The sequence below is a fragment of the Microtus oregoni genome, unplaced genomic scaffold (assembly GCF_018167655.1).
Source record: "Microtus oregoni isolate MIOR12 unplaced genomic scaffold, Mior012 000012F_ref0000307, whole genome shotgun sequence".
NCBI classification, from domain to species: domain Eukaryota; kingdom Metazoa; phylum Chordata; class Mammalia; order Rodentia; family Cricetidae; genus Microtus; species Microtus oregoni.
Genome location: NW_024543071.1, coordinates 14,340,794 through 14,355,680, shown reverse-complemented (window position 1 = coordinate 14,355,680; position 14,887 = coordinate 14,340,794). Strand labels below are relative to the sequence as shown.

At 48.8% G+C, this 14,887-nt stretch overlaps 1 protein-coding gene across 3 annotated transcripts in view; it reads left to right on the top strand.

The window, feature by feature from the left end:
- The first annotated feature begins 1,651 nt into the window (after positions 1-1,651).
- Wbp1l (WW domain binding protein 1 like) overlaps positions 1,652-14,887 on the top strand; it is a 60,506-nt gene continuing 47,270 nt past the window's right edge. The window contains exon 1 of one of the 3 annotated variants that reach the window (XM_041660938.1): positions 1,652-1,840. In XM_041660938.1, coding sequence (XP_041516872.1) covers positions 1,754-1,840 — 87 coding nt within the window. In that variant the 5' untranslated portion in view covers positions 1,652-1,753. Of the gene's footprint in view, positions 1,841-8,366; positions 8,456-14,887 lie in introns of those variants that run through there. The other 2 variants (XM_041660940.1, XM_041660937.1) reach the window with 2 other exon arrangements.

Below are 14,887 nucleotides of genomic sequence, written 5' to 3'. Positions count from 1 at the left end.
ATTGTATGATTTAGTAATTTCCAGTTACCAAGTTGCAGCGTGGTTGCCACTAATTCCGAATACTTTTATTATCCCTCCTCCCGCCCCCAAACCCCAAGTTCATTAGCAGTTCCTCAGGCTCTCAGCCCCGTCCCCTTCCAATCAGATCACACTATGGGCCTTCTGTTTTGGGCTTCTCTGCTTAGCATGTTTACAGGGTTCCTTCCATTTATAAGGGGAAGTTTGATGTTGGCTGTTACATGAGCAGGAAAGTCTTTTCCAGCCAGTTTTTTTCTTTTTTTTAAAGATATATTATGTGTAATGTTCTGTCTGCCCCCAGGCCAGAAGAGGGCACCAGATCTCATTATAGATGGTGTTAGCCATCATATAGTTGCTGGGAATTGAACTCAGGACCTCTGGAACAGCAGCCAGTGCTCTTAACCTCTGAGCCATCTCTCCAGTCCCCCCAGCAGCTTTTTCAAAATGGGAGACTTGGCTGCAGCTTTTCTATTCCACAAAGTGGAAAAGCAACATCAGAACTTGAGAAAATGTTCTCACTGTATTCTCTGTAAAGATCAGCTTTCCTTAGCTTTCCACATCTTCAAGTCTCCTGGCATGCCTGTTTCCATAGAGTTTGCTTCTGAGACAGGGAAACGAAGCCCTGGCTGTCCTAGCACTCACTTTGTAGACCAGGCTGGCCTTGAACTCACAGCTTCTGCTGGAATTAAAGGTGTGTGCCAGCTAAAGTCTAGTCTTTGTTTTTCCTTCCCTCTTTCCCTCCCTATATCTCTTCCCTTTCTTTTTTCCTTGTGGCTCACCCCGTGGACTGAACTCAAGGCCTTGCAAGCCATTTACCACAGAGCCGGACATCCCCCACCCAGCTGGGTGAGTATTGTCAAGGGTGAAGCTGCTATGTAGTCATGTTTGGGTTTGTGTGGACCAGTAATGTGGATGGGATTTGAGGAGGTGGAGAACTAGCTACTCTGCAGGGCATAGAGAGCCATTTTCATTCAGCTGGAAGATAGCAAGGCTGAAGCGATGAGTGGTGGGTATCAGAGCTGTTTCCGAGTCATTAGAGGTTTGTCCTTAAAACAGGGATGGCAAAGCACTGTCTCTAATAGAATTACTGTCGAATAGGGAATTCGAATGGATCTGAGCTGCTCCTTGGTTAGTGGGATTGGAAAAGGCATCCTGATAATAGGGCTGCCTGTACTTTAATACAAAGGGCCCCAGAAAATTCCAGGCTGCAATTGTTTTACCCTTTAGAATCATTATACCTTACCACCTCTTTTTTTTCCCTTTTCCTTATCCCACCCCTTAACTGTGGGAACCTAACACTTCCGCCACACTCAAAATGGCTACACAGGCAAGCCTCTTCGATGCATCTGGGTGGTCTCGTCCCCAGCTCTAGGTACTTCCGCCACTCTGCGGGGCGGGGGCGCACTGCTCTTTAATGCAGCTCGCAGCATTCAAGATGGCCCGGCTTCCTCCCACTTTTCATTGGCTAAATCACCCAGCACGAGGCGGGCTGGGACTAGAACTAGACGCACAGCTCTCTGGACCAATGGCCGAAAGGTACGAGCCAATGAGGCGCGGGAGCTGGAGACCGTCCTCCGCATCTGGGAGGGCATTTGGCCTGGGGCGGGGTGGAGCCGAGCCGGAAGCGGGAGGGGAGAGCGAAACAGGAAAAGAAGGGAAGGAGGAAGCAGAGGGAAGAAGAGAGGGAGGAGGAGGGGTGGCGGCGCCGTGGCGGAGGAGCAGGAGCAGGAGGGGGATGGAGAGAAGGCTCCTGGGTGGCATGGCGCTCCTGCTCCTCCAGGCGCTGCCCAGCCCCCTGTCAGTCAGGGCTGAGCCCCCGCAGGTAAGGGGAGGGCGTCTGAGCCAGCCCGGGGGTCCGGGGTGGTCGAGGCCTGGCAGGAGGGGGTCTCAAGGAGGATTGTTTGCAGAGTTGAGTGTTGTCGAGAGGAACGCCCATGCCTTGCGTGGACAGGACGAAGGGGGCTTTGGTGTTTAGCTGAGGGACACCTGTGACGATTTGGATGTCAGAAAGATGGCAGAGGCAATGGTGCCAGGCGACTTGAGGGTCTTTTGAGAGGGCAGCTTTGGTAGGTTCGCTGGAGGAACTATGCTGGATATCGGTGCACACTGGCGCATATGGGGCTCATTTCTAGCTCCGCAGTGGAGTCAGGAGCCAGAGACTGTGTGCACACCAGTGTGTGTAGGGATCCCAGGTTACAGAGCTGGCCCCAGAGGGAGAAGGGCCCAGCAGGATATTTATTTCAGGCCGGACAAAGGAAAGTTCTGAGCATCTTGGCTCTATTTTTAGTGCTGTAAGGCATGGCACGTTGGTGGCCTGCTGTTGGAGACAGGGTTCTTGGAAGGTAGGAGGGTGCAGTGGAGTGGAACCCCTCAGGAGGAGGGGCACATCTGAGCTGTGAGAGCCACGCCGTTAGGCTGACTGCCCTGGTTAGAACAGGTCACTGGTGCTGATCCGAGCCAGCTCAAGGCCTTTGAGCAGAGGGTGGTTCTAATGCCAGTATCTGCAGCAAATGGAGCACCCTAGCTTTTCTTGCTGGGTGGCTTGCTCTTTGTCCAGGCAGGGAAGCTTGCTTGCGCTGATTCTAGCTCAGGCTGCGTTTCGAAACCCTAATTGAAGCCTCAGTCTTGGTGCCAGATTGGGTGGGGTGCAGTAGGGGAACCAACCCCTCCTCTGTTAAATTTGGCAAAGGTTCTGTCGTTTTATTCTCTTCCCTTTCTTCCCTTCATTGTCTTTTTTATTTTATTTTTTTCCAGAAAAGCATTCACATGCACTGACAGCGGGGACAGCCTGTACAGCTTAACACTTAGCTTCATGTTTTGATGAAGAGCAGAAATTGCTAGCAAAATACTTTACCTCTCCCTTAGAGCTTAAGGACGGCCTCTCTCGTACGGATCTTGTTTTGCTCCTGAGTGTCCTCTCCCTAAAACAAAAAACAAAACCCACAGATGATTGTGTTTTGTTTTGTTTAAGATGGGACCTTGCTATGTAGGTCAGGCTGGCCCTGAACTCGAGGTCCTTTTCCGTCAGCCACCCAAGTTCTGGAGTTTGATAGGTTTTTGAGAGAGTTGAAATTCACACAACAAAATGAAGAGTTTAAAAGCCAAGCGGCCTGCAGCATTTAGTACGTTCCCAGTGTTGTGCAGCCCAGAGGAGAGCCTGTCCCGCTCACCAGTCACTCCCCATCTCCACCCCAACCCCCGGCCCCAGCTCTCGACCACCTGTGGTCTGCACCTGTGGTCTGCATCGCCTCTGTGCATTTACCTGTTCAGGATATTCTGTGTAGTGAAATGCTCCAGAATGTGGAGTCCTTGGTATTTGATCTCTCTCACATACTGGGGTTCATCTACATCGTGACAAAATAATACACCCCTTTATGTGTGTTCTACAATTTATTTGCCAGCTTATCTGTTGCGGTGTCTTAGTGGGGGGGAGTATGTTTATCTGGGAAATAATATGTGAAAGAAATAGAGCTCATTATATGACCTTGAATGTGTTCCTTTCTAGGGATGGAACCCTTCAGTTTTTAGCCTTTGTTGAGGTTCTTTGTTTTCTTAATCAAAACTATAATCTGGCAGGACTGGTGAAGTCAAGAATAGGTATTGACAGAACAGAATCTGGAATGAACCTGCTTCCCATTTCTGTGGCTGTCTCTGAGGACTCTTCCCTATAGCCATTCAATCACCTTTAGGGATGTGGAGACTTTGGAGATGGCCCTGTTGCTAGGAGGAACTGGTCCACTTCTTCCAGGAAAAGAACTGGAAAGCGGTGCCTCCCGCCACATCCCGGAGCCTGGGGTGGCGAGATGCAGAGGAGGGTCTTCAGTGTGAGGCTCTGATGCAGCTCGTCACTCACAGGCTGCTTTCTTAGGTTTCTGCTGCTTCGAATACTTCCTTGGGGGACAGGGTGGCTTTTGTACTTTGTTCCGTTTGGTTGGGTGCTAGCACTAACCATAGCTGTTGTGTGGTTACATACAGTTCCTGTAGTGAAGGAAAGGTTTTGCTATGAGCTGCCCACTCCTTCCTATGCTTTCCACACGTCACCCTGACAGGGCACACTCCCACCTCACCCCTTCACCCCCGTGGCCTGCTGTCCAATCAATCATACCAGATATCTATGGTGAAATTGGTGTTTTGGTTTTTAACCTTTGGAATGGAAGTTACAATATAATTATTAACTCTGAATCCATCACAGCTTAGTCAATTTAGGGATTTTGTTTGGGGTTTTGGTTTGTTGCAGAGAACATCTGTCAGGGGAATCTGTCAGGCCTTTATTTCTAGGTCACTCAGGTGGCACCTTGAACTCTGTGGAATGTGGTACCTCACTATCTCCCTCTCTGAAACGAATCCCTGTCAAATGCCATCTTTTTCTATTTATTTATTTATTTATTTTTAGTAGGGTTTAACAGTCTAACACCATACCCACTGGGCCACCTGGTAGGGGTCTGTTTTGTCCATGGCAAGGGTGGGTGGGTGTAGATAGAGACAGGGTCTTATTAGCTGTCGCACTGGTTGGAACTCAGTGTGTTGACCAGGCTGATCATCAACTTCCTGCGATCCTCCTGCCTCCGCCTGCAAGGGCTGGGGTTACAGGTGTGTACCACAGTTACACACACATTGAATATCTGAACTATATGTATTAATAGGTGTCTTTTCCCATTGCCGGCTCTTCATAACGGTCTTCTCTTGCCATGCACACCAGGAAAGTTCACCGCCTAGGGACTTCTACAGTTCGGAACTTCTGGCTAACTCTCTCATGGGGTGTCGTGACTCATAGATGAGATTCCTTGAATCTGAAAAGAATAAAAAAGCTGCAGTTGCAAACAGGAAGGCCTTGGCGTTGTTTCCTCCAGTTAATTTATTCTTGAGATAATGTGGGGTTGCTTTCCTTCCGATGTTTAGATCAAACCAGGTCACTGGACAACGTTGTATAAAATGAAGTTTTAGTAGCAATGTCTATAGCCATAAGGTGGTCAAGCCCGTGGTGTGGGTGCAACCTATAGGTGCCATTCTTACAATTCCTCTGCCAACTTAAAAACTTTGAGTTCAGATGGGTCCCGTTCCTGCTTTTTCTCACTGCGTCCCTCAATTTCACGTCAGCTTCACTTCCCTCTCATGTCTTAGGTTGAGTTTAGATCCACTGTTCCATCCCCAGGATGCAGTTCTAGGGATGCTCATGCTTCAGCCCCTGAGTACTAGGATGTAGGAAGCACCACACGCCTGCTCCATCCCCACACCCTCTCTCTTGTTACCTGGAGGCAAGGTTCCCGGAGCCCAAGCCAGCCTTGAACCTGGTCTTTTCAGGGCAGTCAGCTGTCACTACTTGTAGAACACCAGGACTATGTGACCTACAGGATCTAGCCCCCTTTCCCTTGTTTCTGTAGACTGTTAGGTTATTCCAAAGTGAGCATTTTATCGAAAAACATTTCCTACATTCTGTAAACTTTCCTGTTGTAATTCCATTTAGTGGACATTTTGGAACTCCAGCAGGTTCTGGAAGCCGTCAGATGTGGAACAGAATCTCTTACCTCAAGGATCGGGTAATCGGGAGTGGGGAGGAGGATAACACATACACAGATTATAATCCAGAAGGGTTGTTCTCCAGTGGAGATGCAAACGAGGACAAGGGGGCGAGCAGTGGGCTCTGCTGGGGCTGAACAGCCAGGGAAGGTTTCCTAGAGACATCTGCGTTTGGACTGCTGTGGGTTCGCGGTGCAGGAGGAGACGGGATCAGAAATGGGCAGAGTGTGAGAGTAGGGAAATAGCGGGGACATCCGGCTCACGTGGAAGCTTCAAGTGCAGGTGTTCAGTCAGGTGCAGCAGAGAGGACGACCCTGGCAGGTGTTCAGTCAGGTGCAGCAGAGAGGACGACCCTGGCAGTTGTGGTGAAGGGCTGAGGAGCTCTTGTCTAAGGCTGTGCTCCCTCCGTGATGTTGGAAGTGACCTCTGTTGGGTCTGTGCAGTTCAGTAGCTGCCCAGTGCCTCTCAGTGCTTGTAGTTTGGCTAAGGTACCTGAGAAACTGGTTTGTAACCAGTTTTTATATCTTTTTTTATATCTTTCTGTTGTTGTTTTGTTTCATTTTTCTGAGATGGTTTCTCTTTGTAGCCCTGGCTATCCTGGAACTTGTTTTGTAGACCAGGCTGGCCCTGAACTCACAGAGATCTGCCTGCCTCTGCCTCCTGAGGGCTGGAGTTACAGGTGTGTGCCACCACCGCCTGGTTTATTATTATTATGATATTTTCACACCTTTAAAAACTTACATAGAATTCAAAGCCAGCCTGGTTTGCATAGTGAGTTCCAGGCCAGCCACAACAAGACCCTGTCTCAACAACAACAACAAAACTTGCATAATAAATTGCCTATTTCCATGTGGTCGTAGAATCCTGTCACCATTACTTCTGCTCTAACATTTTAGATTATCTTATCGCCCTCACCCTCAGAAGGAAGCCCCTAACAATTAGCAGTCACTCCCCGTCCCGCCTCCCTTTCTACCAGCCCTCAGCGGCTGCTCATCTTCCTTTTCCCTAGATTTTCCTGTTCTGTATGTTTCTTAGAAAGCATGGACCCGGACTGAACATGATGTCTTTATAGTTGCCCTGTGTTGTAGCATGTATCAATTCTTTGTTTCTTTTTGTGTGTGGTGTTTGCGTATGGTACACACATAGGAGTGTGTGGGTCCATGTGCCCATGCACACATAAGTGGAGCCTGAGCAGGACTCCCCCCCCCCCCCCATCTTATGCCTTGAGACAGTCTCGTGAGCTGAAGCTTGCCTTGGCGATGCTAACTGGACAACGAACTCTTGGATCGGCCCAACCCCCCTGCTAGTGCTGGCTTCAAGGCTCACACTTTGCCCAGTATTTTGTGTGGGTGCTGGAGATTTGATCTTAGGTCCTTATGGTACAGGACAAGTGTTCCATTTCAGTGAGCCATTTCTTCAGACTCTCTTTGTTTCTTTCTATGGCATGGATGCCCCATATTTTATATTTATCTATTTATCAATTGGTCGTTTGGGCTGTTTCCACTTTGAAGCTCTTAGGGATAATGCTACAGGGAACAGTGGTATAGACGTTTTTGCATAAACACAATGTTTCTATTTTCTCCCACCTTTATTAAGTGTGAGCATACAGCATTCCGGTGCCTGTGCACGGTGGGTCAGAGGACACCCTGCAGGACTTGTCTCGCAGATGATTGCCAGGCTCTAGGGTGGGCGTCGTTGCCTCCGGAGCCATTTTGGTGGCCCTTGGTTGGGTACAGGGTCTCCCTTTGTAGCCAAGCTGCCTGCAGTTCGTGGCATCCCTACTGCGTCCATCTCCCCAGTGCTGGGGAGATGCTATGCTGGCTTCTGTTTTCAGTTCCGTGTAGATACCTAACTGCTGGGCCAACTGGTAATCTGGATAACTTTTCAGGGAACCGCCAGACCGCTTTCCAAAGTGGTATGGTGTTTGCTTTACACTGAATAGCTCCGTGTAGCTGTTGACTCCGTCGTAGGCAGTGTGATCTAGCAGCTTCCTGCATGTGAGTTTGGCACAGCCCCACACCATGGGAAGGTCATGAGGTCATGGGCTCTGTGGTCAGGCCATCTGAGTTCCAAATATGACAATACTGAGCGAGTTACTTAATTCTTGTGCCTCTGTTTCCTCCCCCTCAAAATGAGACTAACATTAGCATGTGTCTCACAGACTTATGAGGGGAAAATCCCACATATAGAAAGACTCTTAGAATGCACTTAGTGGTTAAACATGACAGCAACCCTCATCGCTGTCGTTCTTATTGTTGGTCTGCAGGGTGCACTGAAGTTGGCACGTTAGTGGCACCTGTCTCGAGGGACCCAGGTCTGGAGTTTAACTTGACCTGCATGAGTCTCTCTCATGGATATGGAGTTAGTCTTTCCTGTCGGTTGTCTGTGTAGACCACCGTTCGTGGTGCATCTACAGCTTTAAAATCACGATTCTCCGCTAAGAGTCACTTTGCACAGAGGGCATTTGCCAGTGTCTGGAGATGTGTTGAGAGTGTGTCTGGCATCCCATATGTGAGACCCAGGCGTACACGAGCCATCTCACGCTGCTCAAGACAGCGCCCTGCAGCCAGGAGATGGTCTGGCCGGAGGTGGAAACCCTCTAGGCTCAGCACCTGCTGTCCGCAGTTTAGGTTAGGCCCCCTACCAAGAGGAGCAGCTTGCGGACGGCCTGCCTGCTACAGGTTTTGCTGATTTACTGAGTTGTCTACTCTGTGTGTGTGTGTGTACAGGCCACTCATAGAAGTCTCCTACCAGGTGGGTCCTTCTTCCCACTGAGCCTTCTTTTTGTTCTGGTGGCAGGTTCTAGAAGGGCAGTTTAGAGCACTGACGTGGTGGCCGTGAAGTCAGTGATGCCCTCCACCAGTCAGCCAACATCAAACATCTGGATGAAACAGTCTGTGGTCTCGGGTTCAGTGAGCAGGTGATGGCCCCCCCACCTCCCACTCACCCCGTCTTGAACTTTCTTCCCTCTTGCTTTGATCTGCCCTTGCGGTTTCGGTTTAAGAACAGAATTTGGTTTTGCTGCAGTGAAAGCCCCATGGCCAGTTACTTCCTTTTCTCAGTGTCCTCTACGGTTCCATAACCAAGTCTGGCTGAGTCATGGCTTTAGAACTTCTTCCTTTCTCCACTCCAAGGCTTGGCTCGTCTTTGGCTATAGGACCACTGGTTTGTTCTTAGGCACACTATATATAGTCTGTGGAAACTGTTGAGTGATCTCAGCTCCTGCCGCAAGGGAGGCCAGATGTCCTGGGTTTCGGCTGAGTCTAAAGGAGAACCTGCATTCAGGCCTGGGGATGCAGCTAGTCTGTGATTGGGACCTGCAGGCAAGACCTGATGGGCGTTCTGGGCACCTTGGATGGCTTTGGGTTTAGAATCCCAACTGCTTTTTGAGTGTCTAGTCAGCCATGCCCCTGAGAGAAGTCTCCATTGCTTGCCTTAGTTCTTGACCAGTGCTAATTTGTGTGACCATCATTGGTCTGGTCCATTTTCCATCTTGCATGCTGTTGGGACCCCCAGTCCCTTGTTTGATTGCACGGAGTCACAGGAACAGTGGCGGCTGAGGACCTGCGGGATCCCTGCAGACTGGCTTTTCAGTCCCACTAGGCGGAGCTGAGTCTGGCCTCAAGTGTACATGTGGAAACCACAAACAAACACAGTTAAAGCCAGAGCTCTGCAACTTGGGAGGTCAGCAAGGGGAAGAGAATCCCATCCAATTGAATCCCGTGGCCTGTTGAGCCAGTTTTGGGAACTCTTAATGTGGGGATTAAAATAGGTCACCTTCTCAGACTTCTAATAACCGGCCCTGCAGGGAGTGGGGCTTGGGGACTCTGGTTTCCCAGTGACATTCTCAACTCAGTTGTGTTTACTTTTGGCTTTCTTCTTATCCACACTATACTTTCCTCTTCCTTTTTTTCTTTTCTTTTTTTTGGGGGGGGCAGGGTCTCACTGTGTATCCCTGTCTGACCTGGAACTCACTATGTAACTGTGTAGACCAGGTTGGCATCAGACTTAAGAGAGATCCTCCTGCCTCTGCCTCCCAAGTAAGTGCTGGGATGGAAAGCATGCACCGCCAGCCCAGGAGAGCCGGGGGAGTTCTGTACAGCGTCTCCCCCATTCCACTGCTGGCATGATGCCAAAGCTGTTTTGCTTCAAGATCTTAGGAATTTTATAGACTTGAACTTTTACAAGTTGTTTTGGAAAAGGCGAAAAGTGTCAGCTGGCACAAGAATCCTGTGGTTTGGAAGGGCGGGTCCCAGAATAGAGTTAGAAAAACACGTCTGGTTTGATTTTCAGATATCTAGCCAGAAGCGCCGTGTGTTGTAACTCCCATTTATTACATAGTCTTCCAGCTTGGAAGCCTTTGTGTGCAGAGAAAGTGATCACGTTTTACACGTGACCACACGCTAGTTTCGGGGTGCCATCCCCCAATTTATCTTGTTCATCTAAAATTTTTGTTTGCTTTGAGACAGGGTCTCTACACAGCCCTGGCTGTCCTGGCACTCGCTAACTGTATAGTCCAGGCTGGCCTCGAACTCGCAGAGATCCACCTGCCTCTGCCTCCCGAGTGCTGAGTTTGAAGGTGGGCGCCAATTCGGCCCAACTTTCCTCTAAGATTCTACCTTGCAGTCTGACCAAATGCAGACCAAACAGAAGGCTGGAAGCTTTTTGATCAGATCTACCCTTTTAGTTCTTGAGGTGCTTTTGGGGATGCAGCTACCAGGGGACTCAGCATCAGGATGCAGGGCCACTGTAATTCTTTGGGACCAGAATACAGAGCTGACTAGGGTGACCAGTTCAGCCAGCCTGCTCCATTCTTGTTTATGGAGTAATTTCTCTCTGAGTTTACAGATCCTCCTGCTGTACTTGCAGGCGGTGGGGACAGAGAAGCTGGTACCATCCTGCTTGGCCTGAGGTCCGTTGTGGTTGCCAGCAGCCTACTCTCCCTAGAGAGGAGCTCACTGCTTTCTCCTGAGCTTTAGAGACCCTTTCTCTTATACTGATGGTTTTAATTCTGCAGAACAGCTCATGCTCATAACAATGGAAGATAATACAGAAATCCAAAAAGATATAAAGCAAAAAGTAGAAGAGTGCTTTGGTGGCTGTTTAGTACCTATCTTGCCTCCAAAACATGTTTATCAATGTATATGGGAAGAAAGATAGGAAGGGCCAGGGGCCTTGCTGGGGGAGGTGGGAGAGGTGCTGCTTAGTTGTGGCAATTGGAACCACCCTTTTATATCACCCACCTAATCTTTTTATCAAGGACCACATGTATAGTAATTTGCATAAATAGTGAGTTTTATATATTAATAATTTATATAGTGAAGTTAGGGGTGTGTTGGAGATTCAAACTCTGCCTTCCTGCTTACACAGCAAGTGCCCCATCGACTGGACCATCTCTGATGTTTTAGGATGCTGTATATTCTCGCTTTGCATAACCACTCTGGAGAGCACCATGCTCCACTCTGTGTGTTTGTCCTGGACACAATTGAAAACGATAGGGTTGGCTATAGGGTGCATTTAAAGCCCCCTATTGATAGTCCCACCAGCAGGGTGCACATAGGGTCGTTACCCCGTGTGTGGAAGGTCCGCTTCTTCTCCCAGACTGTCGGTGTTGGCAGCTTTAGGCCATTTCAGTCCACTTCCTCAGAAGCTCATGTGTGTCTTGTTTGCTTAGCTCCAGCCTCCTTCCCGTCCTCTGTGTCCTCTGTCCACAGTTCCCAGGAATAGGGAACAGGGTTCACTCAAGGGCAGCAAGCCTGTAGTTGAAGGCTAAGATATGCCTGCCTAGGTGCTAAGGAAGTGTTCCGTGGTCCTTGAATGATGGTAGGCAGGTGGTTTAGGGGACTGGGGGTTGGCTTCAATGGCTACAAGTCAGTCTGTGTGTTCCCTTCCCCCCAGTATGTCACCAAGGCCTTCTCTGACCCCCCCCCCCCACCTCTTTTTCCCTCTTTCCCCTATTCCTTCAGAGTTTCACTCTTGGCTCAGGCTGGCCTTGAACTTCTGACAGTCCTGCTGCCTCGAGCTTCCAAGTCCTGGAATTATAGGCATGAGCCACCGTGCCCAACTCCAAGCATTTTTTGTGTGCTCGTCAAAGATGTGGGGACGCTTGGAAGCAGCAGTGCTGAGGGAGCCTGACCCCCTGCCTCAGAGCTCTACCCCATGAGCTGTAGAACTTTGAGCTAGTTAACATGGTTTCCTCGCCTATAAAACAGGGATAATAAGCATCCTGCTTTTGGAATTATAGTGGGCGTTAGTGCTTATAGGTAATGCTTGTGAAACATAGCGGTGCCTGCCATATAGCAACTGCTCAGTGGGAGCCTTCCTTGGGCACGCCTTGAGACTTCTCTATATACCCAGGATTTGATGTCAGTGGAGTCGGGATGGGGTGGGAGTTGTCATCTGCCAGAGTCAGGAAGGTAGTTTCCTGTGACATGACCAGTAGCCAGTGTTAGTGCAAACTTGGGGAGTCTGACCGCAGCTAATTTATTAGGCGTATTTAAGCTCAGCACAATTTGGTGAAAACTTCTTGGTGATGATTAACTAGATCCCGTGTGCACAGTAAGACTCCACTGCATTGAAACTCTTTGTAAAGTACACGTGACGTCTCCCATAAAGATGGGTTCTATAGATTGACCACATGGGACACCTTCCGTTAAAATAGGTTCTGTAAATTGACAAATTCTTGGTAAGAGTCTGGGGGAGGATAGGTCCTGGTCACCAGGCTCTTTAGCCCTTCCCAGACTTCTGGGCTGCTAACAGGTTGTGAATTGAAGGGACAACCTTGTGTGCTTAATATTCCTGGTTCTCTTAGTGGACTCTTTGAGCACAGGGCCCCCAGTGCCTTCCACAGTGGGGGAATTAGAAAACTGTTTTGTTTAACTTGGGGGATGTTTCGGTCCCCACGGCCTGTGCATATCAGAGGAGAAGCGTTTTTTCCAGTATGTGTTTTCCTGCTTTATTTATTTGTTTTGGTTTTTCTAGGTAGGGTTTCTCTGTGTAACAACTCTGGCTGTCCTAGAACTCTGTAAAACCAGGCTATCCTCGAACTCCAGAGGTCTGTCTGCCTGCCTCTGTCTCCCAAGTACTGGGGTTAAAGCCTAGTGCTATCACTGCCCAGCGGGTTTTTATTTTTATTCCCTCCTCCCTCCCTCCCTCCCTCTCTCCCTCCCTCCCTCCCTCCTTTTCTCCCTCCCTCCTTTTCTCCCTCCCTTTATAGCTTTTTGTGACAGGGTCTCACTGTGTAGTCTTGGCTGGCCTGGAACTCGATGTGTAGACCAGACTGGCCTTGAACTCATACACAGATCTTACCTGGTATCGTATTTCTTGGTCATCTGAGTATATGCACAAGAGTGACAGCTGTGGCTTTGGGAGACTGGAGTAGACTGGCTGGTGGCAAGGGCCATCTCGCCTTCAGAGGCCCAGCCTAACGGAAAGTAGATTTCAATTTATTTATAACACTGGGCCACTGTCACTGTTACCTGAATTTCAGAATCTTTTCCTCACCTCGGAGAGAACTCTCAGAGCCTGGGACATTGCTGTTGGTAGAATGCTTGCCTAGCATGCACAAAGCCCTGGGCTCCATCCCAGCCACAGCGTAGTGGTGAATGCCTGAAATCCCAGTACTCAGAGTGGAGGGCAGGAGGATCAGAAGCTCAAAGTCACCCTTGGCTCCACAGCAAGTTCCAGGTCAACCTGGGCTACAGGAGACCCTGTCTCAAGGAAGGGGGCGAAGAGTCACCACGTGACTTTCTATAGTTAGTTCCTCTTACTCAGCTACTCAGCATGGAGTTGACAACGGCGTCCTTGCTGTGTCATGCTTCCGACCTTCCTGCCTTTTGATGACCCACTAACATTCTTCTGTATTGCTGTACTGTGTTTTATTTTTGTTACTTGTCTACTTTGTTTTTTTTTTTTTTCCTTAGACAGGATCTCTCTATTATGTAGCCCTGACTGCCCTGGAATTTGTATGTAGACCAGGCTGGCCTCAGACTCACAGAGATCCGCCTGCTTCTGCCTCAGAAAGGGTGCTGGGATCCAAGGTATGTGCCACCACTCCAGGCTGTTACTTAAATATCTCTGTTCTCTGGGAATTCCATACATGTGCAGCTCCTGACACACCATGCTTGTTTGGCATTCGTCAGCTGATGTTTGAGCTGTCTGAGCTGTGCTGCAATGACCTTTGGTATATATAAGTCTTTAGGAAATTTTCAAAACTTGCATTGGATAATTTGAGCAGAGCGGCTGGATCATGTGTTGTAGAGGACTATGTTTAACTTTGGAGAGCTGGACAGGCCCTTGGTGAGCAGCTGCATCTCTTCACACCCCCAGCAGCTGTGGATGGGGGTTCTAATGTCTCTCATTACTTGTAAGACTTGCTAACGTGTGGGTTATTTTGTTTTGTTTTGTTTTACCATGGCAGAGGGGGGTGTGACGGTTTCTCACTGAGGTTTTGATTTGCGTCTTCCTAGTGACTAGTGGTGTTGACTTTTGCCAGTTGTTTTGGTTGATTGCTGTGGAGAAGTTGCTTCTGTACATTTTTATTTTTCCAGGGCTGAGAATCAAACCTAGGACCTCACATGTGCTAGGCAAGCATTCTGCTGCAGCCCTTTCCATGTTCTTCATTGGTCATTTGTGTAAGTCTTCTGAAGAAAAACATCCAGTCTTTTGTCCAGCTTAAGTTCCTTTATCTGCTAGACGGGACGGTGATTCCAGCCACCTCCGATGGTCATTGCAGATGTGGCTGAGCCACCATTCAGGCTCTGGCTCCAGGGCTATCTAACTTCTCTGGGCCTCCTCACTCTTCCCCAGCACTGGGAACTGAGCCGAGCTCCTTGCGCATGCTCCTTGGAGGCCGTGTCTCACTCTGTCAGCATTGCCCAGGGCAGCGCCAGCACAACCGTTTCTGTGATTCAAGATCTGCGTGGCCAGAGAAGTTTGTCTCTTTTGGAGAAGGACAGACATAAACTAACAGTTATGCCTCTGTGGGGGCCTGCGGTTAGGAAATCTGCAACTCTTACCAAATATGTAAGTTGGACATTTTTTTTAGAAAGGTACGAGTTTGTCATTCAGTGTAACCATTATATCCCATCACATCCCAAGAGATGGACAATAATTCATCAATAATTCATTAATGTAGCAGGAGAGGATCTTGTATATGAGAATTTAAGACCTAGGAGTAAAAATTGTATTACAGAATTGAGCCCATGATGTGAATTATTAGTTTTCATAAGCAATTGTTTTGGATTTCTCAGTTCTGTTTTTATCAGAAATGCTCTTCTAACTTCAGCTTCTCTGTCTGTTTGGGTTTTTGATTTTTAAGACAGAGTCTCACTATGTGGTCTAGACCTAGAGA